The 16,109-nt window shown below is 41.2% G+C and overlaps 1 protein-coding gene across 14 annotated transcripts in view; it reads right to left on the reverse strand.

The window, feature by feature from the left end:
• FNBP1 (formin binding protein 1) overlaps positions 1–16,109 on the reverse strand; it is a 96,481-nt gene that overhangs the window by 54,540 nt on the left and 25,832 nt on the right. For all 14 annotated transcript variants that reach the window (XM_030461372.1, XM_030461368.1, XM_030461366.1 and 11 more), the window contains exons 2-4: positions 10,921–11,036; positions 6,442–6,498; positions 3,899–4,046 (exon numbers count right to left, since the gene is read on the reverse strand). In XM_030461372.1, coding sequence (XP_030317232.1) covers positions 3,899–4,046; positions 6,442–6,498; positions 10,921–11,036 — 321 coding nt within the window. The remainder of the gene's footprint in view (positions 1–3,898; positions 4,047–6,441; positions 6,499–10,920; positions 11,037–16,109) is intronic.

The following is a 16,109-nucleotide window of genomic DNA, read 5'->3' on the forward strand; positions in this document are numbered from 1 at the left end:
TTAAGACCTACATCAGATATATAAAATATTAAATGTTCACTAGAATGCCAGCTAAACACTCCCATATAAATCATGTATCCCTTGGATAAGCAGCACTCACACCCAGTTAAGGTCTGTATGGCTTTACTGCTGCTTTTTCACTCTCATTTAAGCCAATTTCTGCAGCTGTCTGGGTTGAACAGAAAGGGAAAAAACCCATTCCTGGCCAATGCTGAATCCCTCAAGCATTTCAGTCATGCCCTGAGCAGCAAATTTTAGTGTAGACAGAGGACATCACTCACCTCATCCCTCTGACAGGTATTGAGACCAATTGACAGAAAATTTAACTACATTTATCTGCAGCCAGGCTTTGTTTCCCAGTGAGAATCCTCCACATTGTCAGGAGAAATCTATTTATTTATTTCAACTATTATTTCATGTTCAATGTGCATTCAAAGCTGGGGAGAGCAGGACATGAAGTCCAGTGGTCTCAGCTTTAACCCTGCTAAATGTCAAGTTCTACTTTCAGCAGGATATATTATTATTATTAGATTCCCACACAAAAACATTTTGGGAACTTTTACAATAAGCTTTTTCCATCCCAGAACAGTCCTTCACAGCAGGAAATACACAAATATTTAACAGTTTCATTAAATTTGTGCCATAATGTGGGAAACAAACAAACAATAAGAACACCCAGAACTTACCATGACCTTTCCTTCCCTACAGCTACTCCTCAGCACTCTAATGGTGCATTTAACTCAAAGAAATGAAGCTGAAATATCTTGTAAGAAAGGAAGGATGAAGAAGTAAAGCTGGATCACTGTGCAGTGTATTTATTGAGCACAACAAAATATCCCATAAATGAGTTTTCTTTCTGTTCCTAAATAACTCCTGCAAGTCTTCTACCTGGCAACATAACCATTTATTCATGTTCTCTCTCTATATATATTTATATATATAAGGGTATAAGTTTTATACCCTTATACTTAGATTAAATCTAAATACTTCTAACTCCATTTATGGGGTAAAGTGAGGAAAGCTCAGCAGGAATCTCTTCAACCCAAATTTTGCAAATCACTCCCTTTCACTGCCTCTTTTTTTTCCCTGCCACCTACTTTGCCTGCTGGCTTTGTCATTTTGGGAAGGCAGCAATGTCCCTCTGTACCTCTGCAGCACAAATCACAGCTGTGCTCCAAAGACACAGAGACCTTGAGGCACCTCCAAAATCACAAATGATGGAAAAATCCATTGTGTGATGTATCCTGCCACCCTGCCCCATGCTCTCTGCCCTAAGAAATCCTCCTGCAAACCATCCTTGCAGAACAAGGCACTATTCAGAAGGACTGAACAGAGCAGAATCCCTCCTAATTATTTCTTTCTCATCAACACCTGAGAGCCTGCAAGAAACAGAAAGTCCTCTGACATGTCCACCTCTCAGCTGAATGCACCCAGGGAGGGTGCACAAGCTCTGCCATAAAGATCCCAGCCCCTTTCTGCCCTCGGGGTACCCATAAGGATGCATTCATTCCCTCTTCCCCTATAGAAAATGGGATGTATTGACATCAGGTAAATTCTCTCCCAACCACAGAATCCCCAGTGCTGCACCAGCTCAGGCTGCAGCAAAGCTCTTGGCTTGCTCTTGGCTTTCATGTTGGGTTGGATGGAGCCAGCTTAACCCCAAGGGGAGGTGGAGGCAGAGGTGAAAGCAGCAGCAGTAATAAGAGGGATGGTTCATGACTCCTAAATGCATTTTTAGCAAAGGTACACAGAGCAGTTGCTGCCAGAGACTGAGTCAGACCTTGGTTTTTTGACCACAGAAATCAGAATTGTCCCAGGATTAATTCTTCTGCTCCTATCCACACAGCTACAGGACCAAGGGCTTTCCTCAGTTCTAGCTGAGAGAAGACCTAAACCAACTTCTGTGAAGATTTAAGAAAAGTTTTTCTCACTGCTTGGGCCATACTGGCTACATGTGTGCACAGAATCCTCTTAGGTGTCACCTAAAATGAGGGTAGCAAAAAAAATCCAGTATTATAAGATTTAAGTTATAAATAGATTTATTATTTTTCTTTGCTAGAAAAAAAGCATCATTATCCTCTCACCTAAGCAATCAAAATCCTGGTGATCTCTCTCACCAGGAGATAAACTGCTGTGCTTAGGAGACCAGTTCTTATCACAACCAGCAACAGTCACAAGGGGTGGGAGTAGAACAACTCTTCTCTCAACTTTATTACCTGGTTAAGCCCATGGCTTAAAATCCAAACACACCACTTGATGTGGGATCACCTCTCCTTTCCTTTTATCACAGACAAGCAAAATTAAGACCCAGTTTTGTAAAACTGCAGAACCCCAGCTCAAACCTTCCACTTGCCACAGCTACCCTGAAGTGAGGTTGGGCTGGCAGAAGAAAATTCCTTCTCTGAGCCATTCTGAGAGGTGATCCCCAACCTGGAGTGTCTTTTGGTGATGGGGTCTTCACAATTTGGAGGGGAATTCAGTTCCCTAAATGTGACCTCAACAATCTCAAAAGGAAGATGGAAGGGAGATGAGTTTCACATGTTGTGTAGAAGTGAAATCTCAGCTTTGGAGCAGTAAACAAGCTCCTGGCTGGAGATGAGAATTACTCACATGAGCATAAACACACTAAGATCAAGAGAATACAAGAAGAAGTTAAGTGAGGAACTGTACTATAAAGAGTTTCACTTCATGAGACAGCTGGGCAGAACTGAAACAGCAACAGGAGCTCTCCCCTCCTGCACACAACTCTGGGTGTGAAAAGCAGAATTTGACTTCAGTGACTGGGAGAGCAAAACAACTCCTTGGTAGGGTGATAACATCATCCAGGGCTGTCTGATGGAAGAGGAATGTGTAATATGATCAAGTTGAACAGACTGATGTAGCCTTTGTTGCTAAAGATCTTGAAGTTTCACAATTGGAGTCTTTGCCTGATTTTTCATGCTGCTTTCTGATGGCCAAAAGGCATCACACAGCCCAGCACATGATCTGTAAAAATACAGAGGGAACCCAGAACTCCTCCAAGCTCCAACCCAGGCCAGAGGAAAGAGGAGTTTTTTGATTTTTGAACAGTACCAAGCCACTGGGAATTTGCAAAGCATCCCAGTCTTCCAACCTCCAGACTGTCCTGCCTGGTTCTGATTAGCTGCTTCATCCTTTATTTCATCATTATATGAAAAAACATGACACAGACAGCCATCAAGCACACCTTGCACAGTAGTCAAACAAACTGAACATACAGACAAGTTGCATGCCAAATGAATTTTATCCACCATCAAACCTCTGTAAGGCTTTATATACCATCAGGTTCTGCAGTGCTTACAGGCTCATGTTTGTCAAAGGAAAAAAAAAAAAAAAAAAAAAAAGGAAAAAAAAGTGTAATTTATTATTATACCATCCCAATTATTTATTATTATACCATCCCAATCATCTGCTTGTGTAATTCCACTTTAATCAGTAAAGCTAAATGAGCATGAAAACAGAGTAATGCAGGCATGCATCACACCCCACATTTAAAGATCAGGATCCTCATTCCCCATGACTATTAAATGAACAATTCTATTGGGGTTTCAATTGGTCTCAGTAAAACATTTTCCTTTTTTTTTTTCCAGGCTTTACTGCTGGACTCTTCCCTAAACAACTCTTTTCCCTAACAGAGCCTTAAGCACAGATGGGTTTCTGCCCTTATCCAGCAGGGATTCTCCAGAAGACGACCCTGTCTGATCGTGTCACATTTGATACAAATGCTTCAGGGCATGAAACCCACTTTGTTTTTTAATGCTTGGTTCATTAGCAAAGCTCCTGTTTATTAACTGCAAATAAATCTTGCTGAACATGGGACTCCCCTACCACAAACTCTCTTCAATGAATTCATTGGGAATAATAAAAAATGATCAGTTACCGATTTCCTCTCTTGTTTCAGCTCCTGCACGTAGCGTGATAGCTCTCCAGTGATAAGAGAAGTCATGTTCTCTGAAATGACCTCATGCTGGCCAGCATAGTCATTCATTTCATTTAAAGTGGCTACGAAGGCTCTGGTTGATGTGTACCTGCAGAGGACAAAAATGCATTTTGTTTTTAATCCCTTGCTTTTCAGAGAGACACCCTGCAAAGGGAGGTTCTGGGCTTGCAACGTGAGATTATTGAACAGGGATTAACACAGATCCATTAGAAGGAATTTTCAAAAGGAAGCCTATCCCCCCCACTACCAGTTGTCAGCTAAATTCATCTGGATTTAGACAGTCTGAGATTTCAGAGTGCCAGGTTTTTTATCAGCACAACCCTGGGACTTCACTACTCCAGTATCTACTCAAGCATTCCCAGTTACAACTCCATACCCAGAGACATCAGTGTCCCCTACCTGGCCACATCCTGTCTGAACAACTTGTTTAATATAGACAATATTTCAGTGTAAAACAGATTTAAATCAGCAATACTTTGTAAAATGTTCAAAAAGGGAGTGAGCTTAATAACCTGGTGTCCATTGCCAACCTGGATTTTTTAGTGCCTTCCACTACAAGGTTTATTTTGTTGTATAGAAAAAAAAAAAATCTCCTACACAACATTTATTGAAGAACTGAACATCTGTGCACATGGTTTCAAAACAGCAGATTAGGTCACTACCACATTCAGCACAGAGCCAACAGAGCTGAATTTAAATATTCCAGCTGGCTGTGCTGGTCAGCTGGGAAACAGCAGCTTTGAAGCTCTGCACTTGGACACACAACAACTCACTAGTAAATAAATAGTAGTGGTTTGCTCTGCTAGCATCACCTAAAGGGGAAAAAGCAAAGCAAAGAGGCCGTGATATAGAGAAAATACAGGGGAGTGGCACAAATAGGGATGAACAAGGCATCTAAGAAAAAAAAAATACAAAAATTTAAAATATAATGCAATACAAGCAGCCACATGCAGAGTCTGTGGTGCCCTGAGAGAAATCCCAGCTGCAAAACATAAAAAAATTCTAAGCCACAGAACTACAGACTGACATGAAGCTTGGGAACAGGTATTTTTTTTATTTTTTTTAGACAAGCTGCCCCAAAGCAGGGGCTGAGGCACCCAAAGGTCTCCTGCCAAATCCTCAGACATCATTTAGAGACAGGAGGAAGCTGCTGAGGTGAACAGGGCCAAGGACACACAGGATCCTCTGTGCCACCTCACATGAATCATTTAATTCCAATATCCTTTTCCAGCAATGAAAGATGTTTCAGAAAAGATTGTTGTATACTCAAAATACCCATTTATGGTACAGCTACCAAACAGCAGATTTATTCCTAAGCCCAGGAACAGACCAAAACAGCTGATGTGCTTGTACCATGAACTTCCTCATGTATAAACAACAATATCTCAAGAAACAATAGAATTCTATCTCATATCAGAACTGATTCCCAAACAACACTAACTAAAAATAAATAAAAGAAAGAAAATGAAAAGGGTGTTATCTCTGTTAACATGAGTCACTAGAGGAGCTCCAGAAAGCAGCTCGAGGGGGGCTGACCCAAAAATCCAAATTAATATAATCACACAGTTGGATCCACATCCAAAATCCTTTGAAATGTTCCCAATTTCAAGGTCAAGGGTTTGAGTTTGCTGCTGGGCTCTCCAAGGCCAGAGCAGCCTCCTGCAACACAAGGCTGGAGGAACCCTCCAAAGCCTTCACTCAAAGCTGATGCTTTCCAGAACACTGACACTGAGAAACCTTCTCAAAGTGCTCTAAAAAGTTCTTGCTCTGGTTTATACCCCATCTCTTGGAAAGCTCCTGCTCTAGAAAATTCTCTTTTAAAACTCTCTTTAATCTCCAGGGCAGGGATGGTGTGAATGATGGGTTTAATGACATCTATCAGCACCTGGACCCAAGCCCAGTGTCACCCAGGGAAGGAGGAATCACCAGGAGATATCCCAACACCAAATCCTGTGCTGATCCATCCCAGGGCAATGGGAGTACAAACTACAACCTTCCTCTTCCTCTTCCAGAGCCACTGGTTCCTCTGTGGTGTTAAAACTTTACCCCTGTCTGAAGTTATTAATCTGTGCTGTCAGTCCATCTGAGTAATTTCATCCTTATGCAGACTGCTCAAGTTTCATCCTAAAATTAGCAAATTTTTCCTGTTCCTGCTGGAAGTTGTTAAGAGTTTGGTCACTCCCTTCGTACAATCTGGCTTCAAGTTTTTACAGGATACATGTGAAAAATCAAAACATAACCTGTCAAACCAGGCATCCAGAAACCATAACACAGAAGGAGAACTGAGTAGTTACAGATCAAATCCAAACCTTGAAAACCCACTCCTCCTTAGTACCTACAAAATCAGATTGTTTCTGCAAGTCCAGTTTTTATCCTCCTTTATTTTAAATCTTTGGTTCACAAACCAAACTCTAGAGGGTATCCCAACCATCCCTCCTCCCTCCATCAACAGATGCTCATCCAGCAGTGGATCATGAACATACCTGTATTCTTCCTCCTCTTTGGAGTTCTTTTTGGGTTGGTATTTCTTTGAAAGATTCCTAAAATTCAAAAGAAACACACATAAAAATTCAACTTTAAATTCCTTTAAATCAACTGGATAATCTTTGCATGCCCAGACACATGGTGGAGCTTCCATTTTTATTTGCACCTTTTTATTTGCACTTTACTTGACACCTTTTTAGAAGCAGGATGGCAATTAGGCTCTGATTGCCTTGTCATCTCAAAGACCACACTTGGGTCCCTGGAACCACAATCAAGTAGGAGATGCTGAGCTCAAGAAGTTGAAAAATTCAGATCATGAAGTCAATAGACTAAAACTCGTGGTTCTCCTGGTGATGTCTCCTCCACTTGACCTCAAGGAGAGACCTTTTACAGGAAAAATCCTCTTTAGGCACAGACTTGCTTTACAAACAGCCCCCAGCAGAAGGTGCTGCTCCATATCCAAAGGGCAGCTGGCTCCTTAAAGTGGGATTTAAGGATGGACCTGGCTTGAGCAGGATGCTTCCAGGGAAGAGAAAAATCTTGTGGGGAGATGCACTTAGATGCTGAATCATTTCCTGATTCTCAGCTGGGAAAAACATGAAATTTGATTATTCCTATTAGCACAGCTGATTGCATCTCTCATTACCCTGCTTCAAACTCATTATTTCATTTTAAAATATTGATATGCTCTTCTATAGGTATCTTAAATCAGAGATGTCACCGTTATGATGCACATTGCACTGGAGCACAGCCCCCACACAGATTTTCAACCAGAGAGCTGAGAAATCTTATTTGGCAACTGAAAGACTTTTCTTGGGGTCTGTTTTACACTTCTTACCCTTGCTCTACCTTTCCAGGAGATTTCAGGGATTTAAGAACTTACAAATGGTGACTGAAGGAATTGTTAGCCAAGGATTTACCAAGTTTCATTGTGCCAAACTCTGGAGGACTCAGCACATTCAGCTGAAAAATATCCTGATTTTCCAGAGGTGTAACCCACTCCCTGTTGCATGTTGGGTTTACTGCTATGTGGGATAAAGGAGGGCCTCATCTCACACTTTTTATTCCTTTTCTTCCCCTTAAGGAACTAAGCAGCATCTGCCCAGAGTGGTAGCCAGAACCCTGGCAGAATTGCACAAACATGTGTTTCCCAAAATTGAAGTATCCCTGCTGGAAAGCATCCAAATTCCCATCTCCTTTCCAGCCTCTGCCTTCAAAGAAGAAAGGAAAAACCACAAGAAAACACACACAAAGAGAATATACTCATCAAAGATTCTAAACACACACTCAAAATGCTCATGGCCCTGCATGGCCACACTGCCCAATTATTTCTGAGATATGGAGCTACCACCTTCTTGTCAACATTTAGGAGTTTAGAAATTATACAGAGCCAGGGGGGAAAAAAAAATCCAGACAAAAAGATTCTGAAAGCATGCAAGAAAGCTTAGCATCTGGGTTAAACATTATTTTCTACATACTTAATAAAAGACATAGTCTAGATATTTCATTTTTTCCAATTGCAACCCCTCTTTTTTTAATCAAAAGCATATTTAGGATTATAAAACAGGATTAAAAAAAAAATAAAAAATCCCAGAAGTGATACCAAATCCAGAAGTGATACTGAATGCAGAAAGACTCCATGCAAGTCTCAGGCATCTCAGTGTCAGAACCAGAACAGAACATCCCAGGTTCAAGCTCCTGAAGCAATGACACCTTCAGGGAATGAACATGTAAGAACAAAGATCAGCAGTAAAACAGCAATTTTGGAAAGATTCTGTGCCAGCCTCAGCACCTGTCTCCAATTCACCATCCTAGTTGCCTTTCACACTGCATCTTTGGGTTTTCCTGCCTTTCCAGCTTGTTTCTCTGCACCTTAATTTCACTTTTTGACATTTTGCTTTCATCCCTCCAAGGGGTTCCTGATTCTCAGCCTGTCCCTGATATCTTAAGTATTTTTTCTTTCTCAATCCATCTTCCTCTAGTCCAGATCTCCATCCCTCCAGGCAAGGCTGCTGATTTGCTTTTGGATGCTCAGAGTGTGGGTGCTGGGGGGGAAATAGTGACCTGGGGACAAGGACCACAAAACCCCCACTTCAGCCAGCATGGCAACAGCCCAAGGAAGCTGAAAATAAAGCACAGAAAGCAGCAACTACTCTACCCCAGTTTTAGCACCTCTTCCCTGCCCAGTTTAAGGACTCAATAATGTAAAACAATTCAGAAAAGAATCATGGAAATGAATCAATGAATCAATGAAAAAAGAATCATGAAAATGAATCAATAAAAATGAAAAAGAATCATGGCAAATCTGAACTGAACTCTCAGACAAGGACTGGCTGTAAAAACAGGCACAATGTGACACTGGGGAGTTTCTGCTGCAGGTAAATCTGATGCATCCTCCAAGTCTAACACTTTTAAAACAAAAATATGAGAGGTTTACTTTTGAAATTGTACAGAGGAAGGAAAGAAATATTTTTAAATAGAAGCCAATTAAACTCAGATGACAAGGTTGAGATGTAGATACTTGCTGGGGAGCCCACAGACCAAGCACAAAACCCAGAAGTTCAGCAGCTTTGCTTCCACTATAAATAAAACTGAGTTAAATTTACAGGACTACCTTTTGTTAACTTGTCTCTTAATATTATGTCTGCATGTTATGACATTCTGTGATATTCTGCAGCCCTCTTGTATCAAATGGATGTGACACAGGAAAGGTTTGCACCAGGTTTGAGGACACTTCTTAAAAGCAGATGCAAGATTTTATTTTTTTTTTTAATATTCAGTACTGTTTTATCTCAACACTTGGCAAGCCCACGTTTTTGGGTTTCCTTTTATACCTCTAACTTCTTGGATGAGTCCAAACAGCACTGTGTATAAAAGCTCCTCAGGGATTAATGTATTTGTCCTCAAATCATACCCATGGATGGGCAGGAATCAAAATACAGAGAGAAGGAACAAAATTATCATTTGTTTTGGAAGTCTAGGGCTGAGTAAGAAGCAAACTTCAATACTTCAGAGTTTCTACATAGTCACAGGTAAAAACTCCCATTTTCCTTCAGCATTTTGTTTGGGTGTGGGGTTTTTTTTTCATAATTATCCTCTTCACACCTGAAATTTATCATCCAAAGAATGGAGTCCTCTGTGTGACTCTTCCCAAGAGAATCCTGCTCACACAGATACTCTGCTGGGGTTTCCCCAGCCCACTCATCCTCTCTTCCAACTCACTGGGCCTCTGTAATTCCAGCTCTTCTCATCTCCATAGCAGATGAGCAATTTCTTCCTTCACAAGTCATTTCCTATTTCCTGCTTGTCTCTAGCAGAAACCTAGGGGAATCCTTGTGGCATTCCCCTGAGAAAAATCACACCAGCACCAAGACAGGGCTTTCTGAACCCCCAGCTCCCCATAAATAACACCTCATTGTGCATCTCCATTTTAACACAAGGATGGGTGATTTTTTTTTCCTATAAAACAGATGCTGTGCTCCAGATAGAAACAGCTCCATCACAACTCAAATCTCCACTTCTCTATATAAATACACAGAGGATGGATGGAGTTCTAGCATGGATTATAGGAATGAAAAAGGGCATGGAATTACTGGAGGGGATAGGAAATATTAGTCCTCTACTCCCTTCCCCAGCCAGCTCCTGCTTCACACCCTGGACACTAAGTGGCTGTCCCCAATATTGCATGGTGACTTTGCAGGAATGTCCCTTCTAACCTCAGACCATGTCATTTTTTTTTTCTATTTCATTGTGTAAAGGGTCTTAACACCCCTTCCCTTGCCCTTTTCCCATTTACACTGGATCTGACCTCAAGGATCCATTTGCTGGGTCACCCCTCTCCCCTTTTTACCTGCAACCTGATGGTTAACTCAGACATGAGGAACATCCACAGCTGAATTATTGGAAATAATAACTACCTGAGCTAAATCCACAGCATCTCCATTCTGTTCAGGAAACACATCACAAGGAGAGTGGCAAGATCACAGAAAACTCAGAATGCAAATCTCAGGCCAACTACAGAGATGAAATTTCCAAGGGCTGAGACTGACTTTCTGACCTGCTGTTCCTCCAGCAGGCATTGAGGAAAAAAGCCTCATGAAAAGAAACCCTACACTTAGCCTGAAAACAAATGATCATTGCTCTCCTGATTTCTGAAATCCTGCAGCATTTATGCACAGCAGCCCTTAATTCCAGGGAAAACATTCCAAAGCTGTCCTCAAAAGTCTGAGCCATTCATCCTGGGTAAATCATGACTAAGTCTGCTCCTCAGTCACCTAAATAACCTCTCTTTTTGCAAAGCATATGATTTTTAGCAGAGGTAATAAAGCAGTATCTTAAATCAACTTGAGCTTTCCCTTCTCTAAATTAAAGATATTCTCTATAAGCCATTATTATAAAGCAAACAAACCCTTGAACCAGTAAACTCCCAGCTGATGAGAGGCTCTGAGCAGATTCAGAATTTTGCATTTCTGACTTACCTAAGTTGTTTTGCATAGCTGAGTTCAATCTCTGTTCTTTCTTTTACAAACTTGATGTATTTTTCCAGCACATCAATACCCCACTGCGTGTGTTTTTCCAAGTTGTCAAACTGGTCCTGTAATAAATGAATAAATTAAAAAATTAAAATAGTTTCACCTCATTGAACTCAGAGATAACTAAAAATAATTTCTGAAGTGCACAGAGTTAAGTGTTATGAATATTTGCCATGACCACAGTTAGGTATTTTGGTAGTGACACAGGTTTTTGATGGAAATGTCTTTTAACATGAGCCCAATTCAGTAACATTCCCCATTCCTCATTTCTGAATAAGTTTTATTGAAGAAATCCTGGCAATTCTACTGAATATAATTTTCTCATATAAAAACAATTAGGCAAAGGATAAGAAATAGATACTCTTGCCAGCATTTCCTTTATTCTGAAGAATTAAGAGAAGTTCCATAAATTCGAGGTCTACTCCTAATTAATTACTTTCAGTCAAAAAACAGATTTATACTCAAGCTGTCAGTGTTATGAATTGAAAATCCCATTTGGAACAGCTAACAATCTTTTTACAGAACAGAACTTCCCCTACGGACTGTTTTGTTCTAAACCAGACCACAGGCTGACATATGATGACCAACTTTTTGTGTCCACCTCCACTTCTCTCATTCAGGGGAGACCTCATTGCTGTCTACAACTACCTGAAAGGAGGCTGTAGCGAGGTGGGAACTGGACTCTTTTCACAGACGACCTTCAGCAAGACAAGAGGGCAGGGTCTTAAGTTGTGCCAGGGGAGGTTTAGGTTAGATATTAGAAAGAATTTCTTCACGGAGAGGGTGATCAGGCTATGGAATGGACTGCCCGGTGAGGTGGTAGATTCTCCGTCCCTGGAGACATTTAAAAAAAGACTGGATGTGGCACTCAGTGCCATGGTCTAGCAACTGCTCCGGTGGGTCAAGGGTTGGACTAGATGATCTCTGAGGTCCCTTCCAACCCGGCTAATTCTATGATTCTATGATTCTACAGATGCTACTTTGTTCTTCAAATTGTGGTGCCCTCAAACACAGCCACATGTTTTCCATAAAATCTCTTTCAATCAAGAACATTCCACAAGCCAGTTTGGGATTTGCAAATGCCAAAAGAAATTAAGCAACTCGAAATCTAAATTAATTAGACAAGCCAGCTTATTACTATATGCAGATTTAACCTAAGATTGCCTTATTTTTTTTTATTTGCTTACTTCAACAACCCTTAAATGCCACAATCATCCATTCCACACAGCATTTCAGGACTTAATATTTCTGCAAGGCTTGAAACTGAGCTACACTGACTGCTTATCCTCAGTTTACAAAGAGTAAACAAGGTCTTTATTATCAGCCCAACTTATTTGCCATCAAGCCCCATTATGGTTTACATGGAAAATAGATAATTTTGTACTTCAGTACAAAGGGCAGATTTACAATATTTTCAAAGAAAAATCCTACCCAGCCCTAGATTTGGGTCAGATGCTTCACTGCCACAAATAAAGCTTCTGACACAAGTGATGCTTCTTGCTTTCTGCCAAAGATCTGATCTTGTGACTTGCAGTTTGCAGAGCTATCATCTCATTTTATCAAAGCAATACAAGCCCACTTCCTCAGATGCACAGAGCAGAAAAATAATAGAAAACTACTACAAAGGCTTGAGCATGAATATGGTGCTTTTCAGCAAATCCCACTTTCTGCTCTGCAGCCTCTGTGGCTCTCAATGCAAGATCAGCATCAGGAGAGATTCCCCCCAGCACTGAACAAAACAGCCTCATCCACAGAAGCTGCTAATTGCTAATAAACTCATTTTAACTGTATTTTGAAGAGGAGAAAAAGAAAACCATCTTAAAAGAGGGCATTTCAAAACCCTAGCAAAAAAATCAAGTTTAAACACCGAGTAATATGCAGGGAAGAGGACACACAGGGCTTGCATGGCTGCATATTTGCTCTGCTTTAGCATAAGGTCCTATTTTAAACCAATTCTGCCAAACCAGAGTAGGTTTCAGTTTAAATCATGTCAGCATTAGTCAATTAAGGAGGCACAGGGGGGAGAACAGCAAAAGGGCAATAGGATAAGGTTACAAAAATAAAGAACTTCTATGCCTTGTGCTCCAGGAACTAAGAAAAAGTGGTTTAGAGCAACTTGGATGAAGAAGAGAAATATATATATTTGAACTACACAGACTACAAGCCTGACTTCCAGCCATACAAATCATCCTTAAACCAGTCTAACATCATTTACTCAAAAAAAAATCTGTGCTGCAGAAAGGGAAGACTTACTGGAAGCAAATACAAATTTGCATACAGTCAAATCCTTATTTCAGACAATTTTCCAGCTGGGGAGGATACAAAGACCCCAAAGGTAACAGCACAGAGGGCTCAGGTGGGGAAGGAATGTGGGGTTCAGACACACAATCCCCCCATCTCTCAGATTAACACTGGCATCAGGCAAGCAGAGCAAACATGACCTTTTGAAGGTTTCTGATAAAGAGGCTTTCTAGCCATCCCACACCCTCCTCTGCCACAATTTACATTATTTAACATAAACACATGAATATCAAATAAATACCCCAGGAGGCAGCCCATTCCTCCCAAGTTCACACACACTCTTCCAACCTGGAGAAATCTCAGCAAGGGAAATCCACTCCCTGACCCCTGGTAAGCAAATTACAGCACCCTTATCAGATACACTCTACTAGTAGCAAGAAACTAACTTAGCATCCTCCTGCCATGCCATCCAAAGAGGAAAAGTCGTGGTTTCCCACCAGAATGGATTTCAAGGAGATCCTTTTGAGAGAACTCAAGATGCTGCCTGCACAGAAAGGTAAAGCAGGCTCACCCTGGAAAGGCAGCCTTGGTGCTGGCTTCTCCAGCCCTCTGCTATGACTCAATTCTCTGAGCCCCAGTTGGATCAGATCATGAATAACCTGGAAACAGCTCCAGAGAGCTGCCATCCTCTGATCTGCTGTCCCAGAGGATGGATTTGTTGGGATTGTTTCAGTGGCCTCACGATGTCAAGTTTGGCAAAAGCAAACTCCAGGGTGGGCAAAGATGAATTCACCACAGGGCAGCTGTGTGACGGGCCAGCAGAAGATGCTCACTTTATAATTATTAATATAATTTAATAATAATATAATATTTATAATAATATAATTTATAATATAATATTTATAAAGTGAGCAGAGACTCCTGTCCTGCACAGATCTGTAACCAGAACCTCACCCAGCTAAAACACAAGCAATGACCTCTGCTACCAAGACTCAAAGCAAGGTGAAATTTGGCTTTCTGCAGACTCTGCCAAAGAGTTTCTGCCTCCTCCAGGCCCAGAACAGTTTTGGCTCAAAAGCTACTGGACTAAGCTGCAAACAGCCCATGACAAGTGTCTTACTACAGGGTCATGTATCCCATTATCAGTTTCTCCTTTCTGTGTTCCTTAAGGATAAAAACAGTCAAACTGGCAACACCATCACTTGCTGAGCATGATATTCCAAAATAAAAGGCAGTGCAGTCACAGGGAGCAAACCCAAATTCATCTTCCTTGTTTCATCATCACCTTTCATTTATGGAAGTCCCTCAGCTGGAAGTTGGCTCAGGTACCTCCACAAGCTGCTCGTTCAGCTTTTCATTTCCATGGACATCTCCTTTGTCTTTGCAGTCTCCTCACCCTCACTCACTCAGGGATAACAGGAGAAAACAAGAAATACCACAAGGCTTTCGAATTGTTCAAGAAAAATAAGATTTGACAAGATGCATGGGGCAGTGAGAATGTTCCCATGGTGAAGGGTGGAATAAAAGGTCACTCTGCACCTCTGAAAAACACCAAAATACTTCCTACAAGTTTTCACTGCTTTCCTCTGCCAGAGACTGATTTACAATAAGAACATTAAGCAAAATCCTGTACTGACAATCACTTGGGTATCTCAGGAGGCTCCCACCACAGTCCTTATGCTTTTGTCTTTGTCCTCTGCCCTTCCAACCTACCAAAACTCCTGTTCCCCCACTGCCAAGCCCCCATTACTCACTGACTGTGTTACCAACAGCTTAATAAAAAAAAAGGGATTTCTGATCATCAAGATGTGCACATAATTAAACTATTCAGAGCCAGAACTTCTTCCTCTCCATTAGATTCCACCAACAACTCCAACTGTGTGCCAGTACAAACACTTCTTGATGTCCCCAAGTGATGGAAGAGCTGGACCACCCCAGCAGAGCCACCTGCCTGCACGTGGGTGGCAAAGCAGAACCTCAAACTGCTGGAAACAAACAGCATCTTCATGTCCTTTCAGAGCTTAACACGTTCTGGAACGTGCACACAAAAACCTAAAAGCTCAGGAGAGAAATGGAGACGTTAACTTGAAGGAGAATCCGACAGCCAAGTACCCGGAATGCTCTGAAAGTTTTATCCCTAAGGCAAAGGGTGATTCTGACTTCATTTCTGGTTCCATTAATTCTCTCCTGCTCTTCTTACCACTGCCCAAAGAACTCCACGTTCTTTTTGAACCTCAGCTTCACTGACAAGGCTGAAAATGGCAATCGTGCTGCCTATGATTCTATGATTCTATTTGCTCTCATTTTGACTGCTACTTTGGCTCTCAAATCCTCACTTCTCAACTCTTCTCCTGAACTCCCATTCCCCAGCAATGCAAAGTATTTTGGAAAGAAGAAAGTTAAGTCTTCCCCAAAAAAAGAAAAAGCTTCTCTTCCCATTTCTAACCCACGGAGTACAACCAGTTATTGAGCAATAAAGAAAGTGTTATTCATGTGGTCTTCAGAGAGCAGCTCAGTGAACTATTTCTTCCTCTTTCAGGAGTGTTTTCATTTATTGTGAAACAATTCAACCTAATATTTGGTCAGATCCAATGCTGGATGGGATCTTCATTTGCTACCAAAGGGCTTCACCATTAATATCCATATATATATTAATATTATTTCAAATGGGGTGTCCCCTAACTCTTGAATTAGGGTCTCAGGCTCTCTGCAGTGCAAACACCCTCAAGTCACTGTGCTCCCTAAATCTGGGTTTCAAGTGGGAAGAAAACTAATTAGAGTCCAGGAGACTTTCCCAATTAATTCTGCAATTTTTATCATCATGTCAGACTTGCTCAGACTTGACTTAGGTGACAGTGTTCACCATAAATAACAATAAACTGACAGCCTTTCTG

Source organism: Calypte anna, chromosome 17 (assembly GCF_003957555.1).
Source record: "Calypte anna isolate BGI_N300 chromosome 17, bCalAnn1_v1.p, whole genome shotgun sequence".
Taxonomy (NCBI): Eukaryota; Metazoa; Chordata; class Aves; order Apodiformes; family Trochilidae; genus Calypte; species Calypte anna.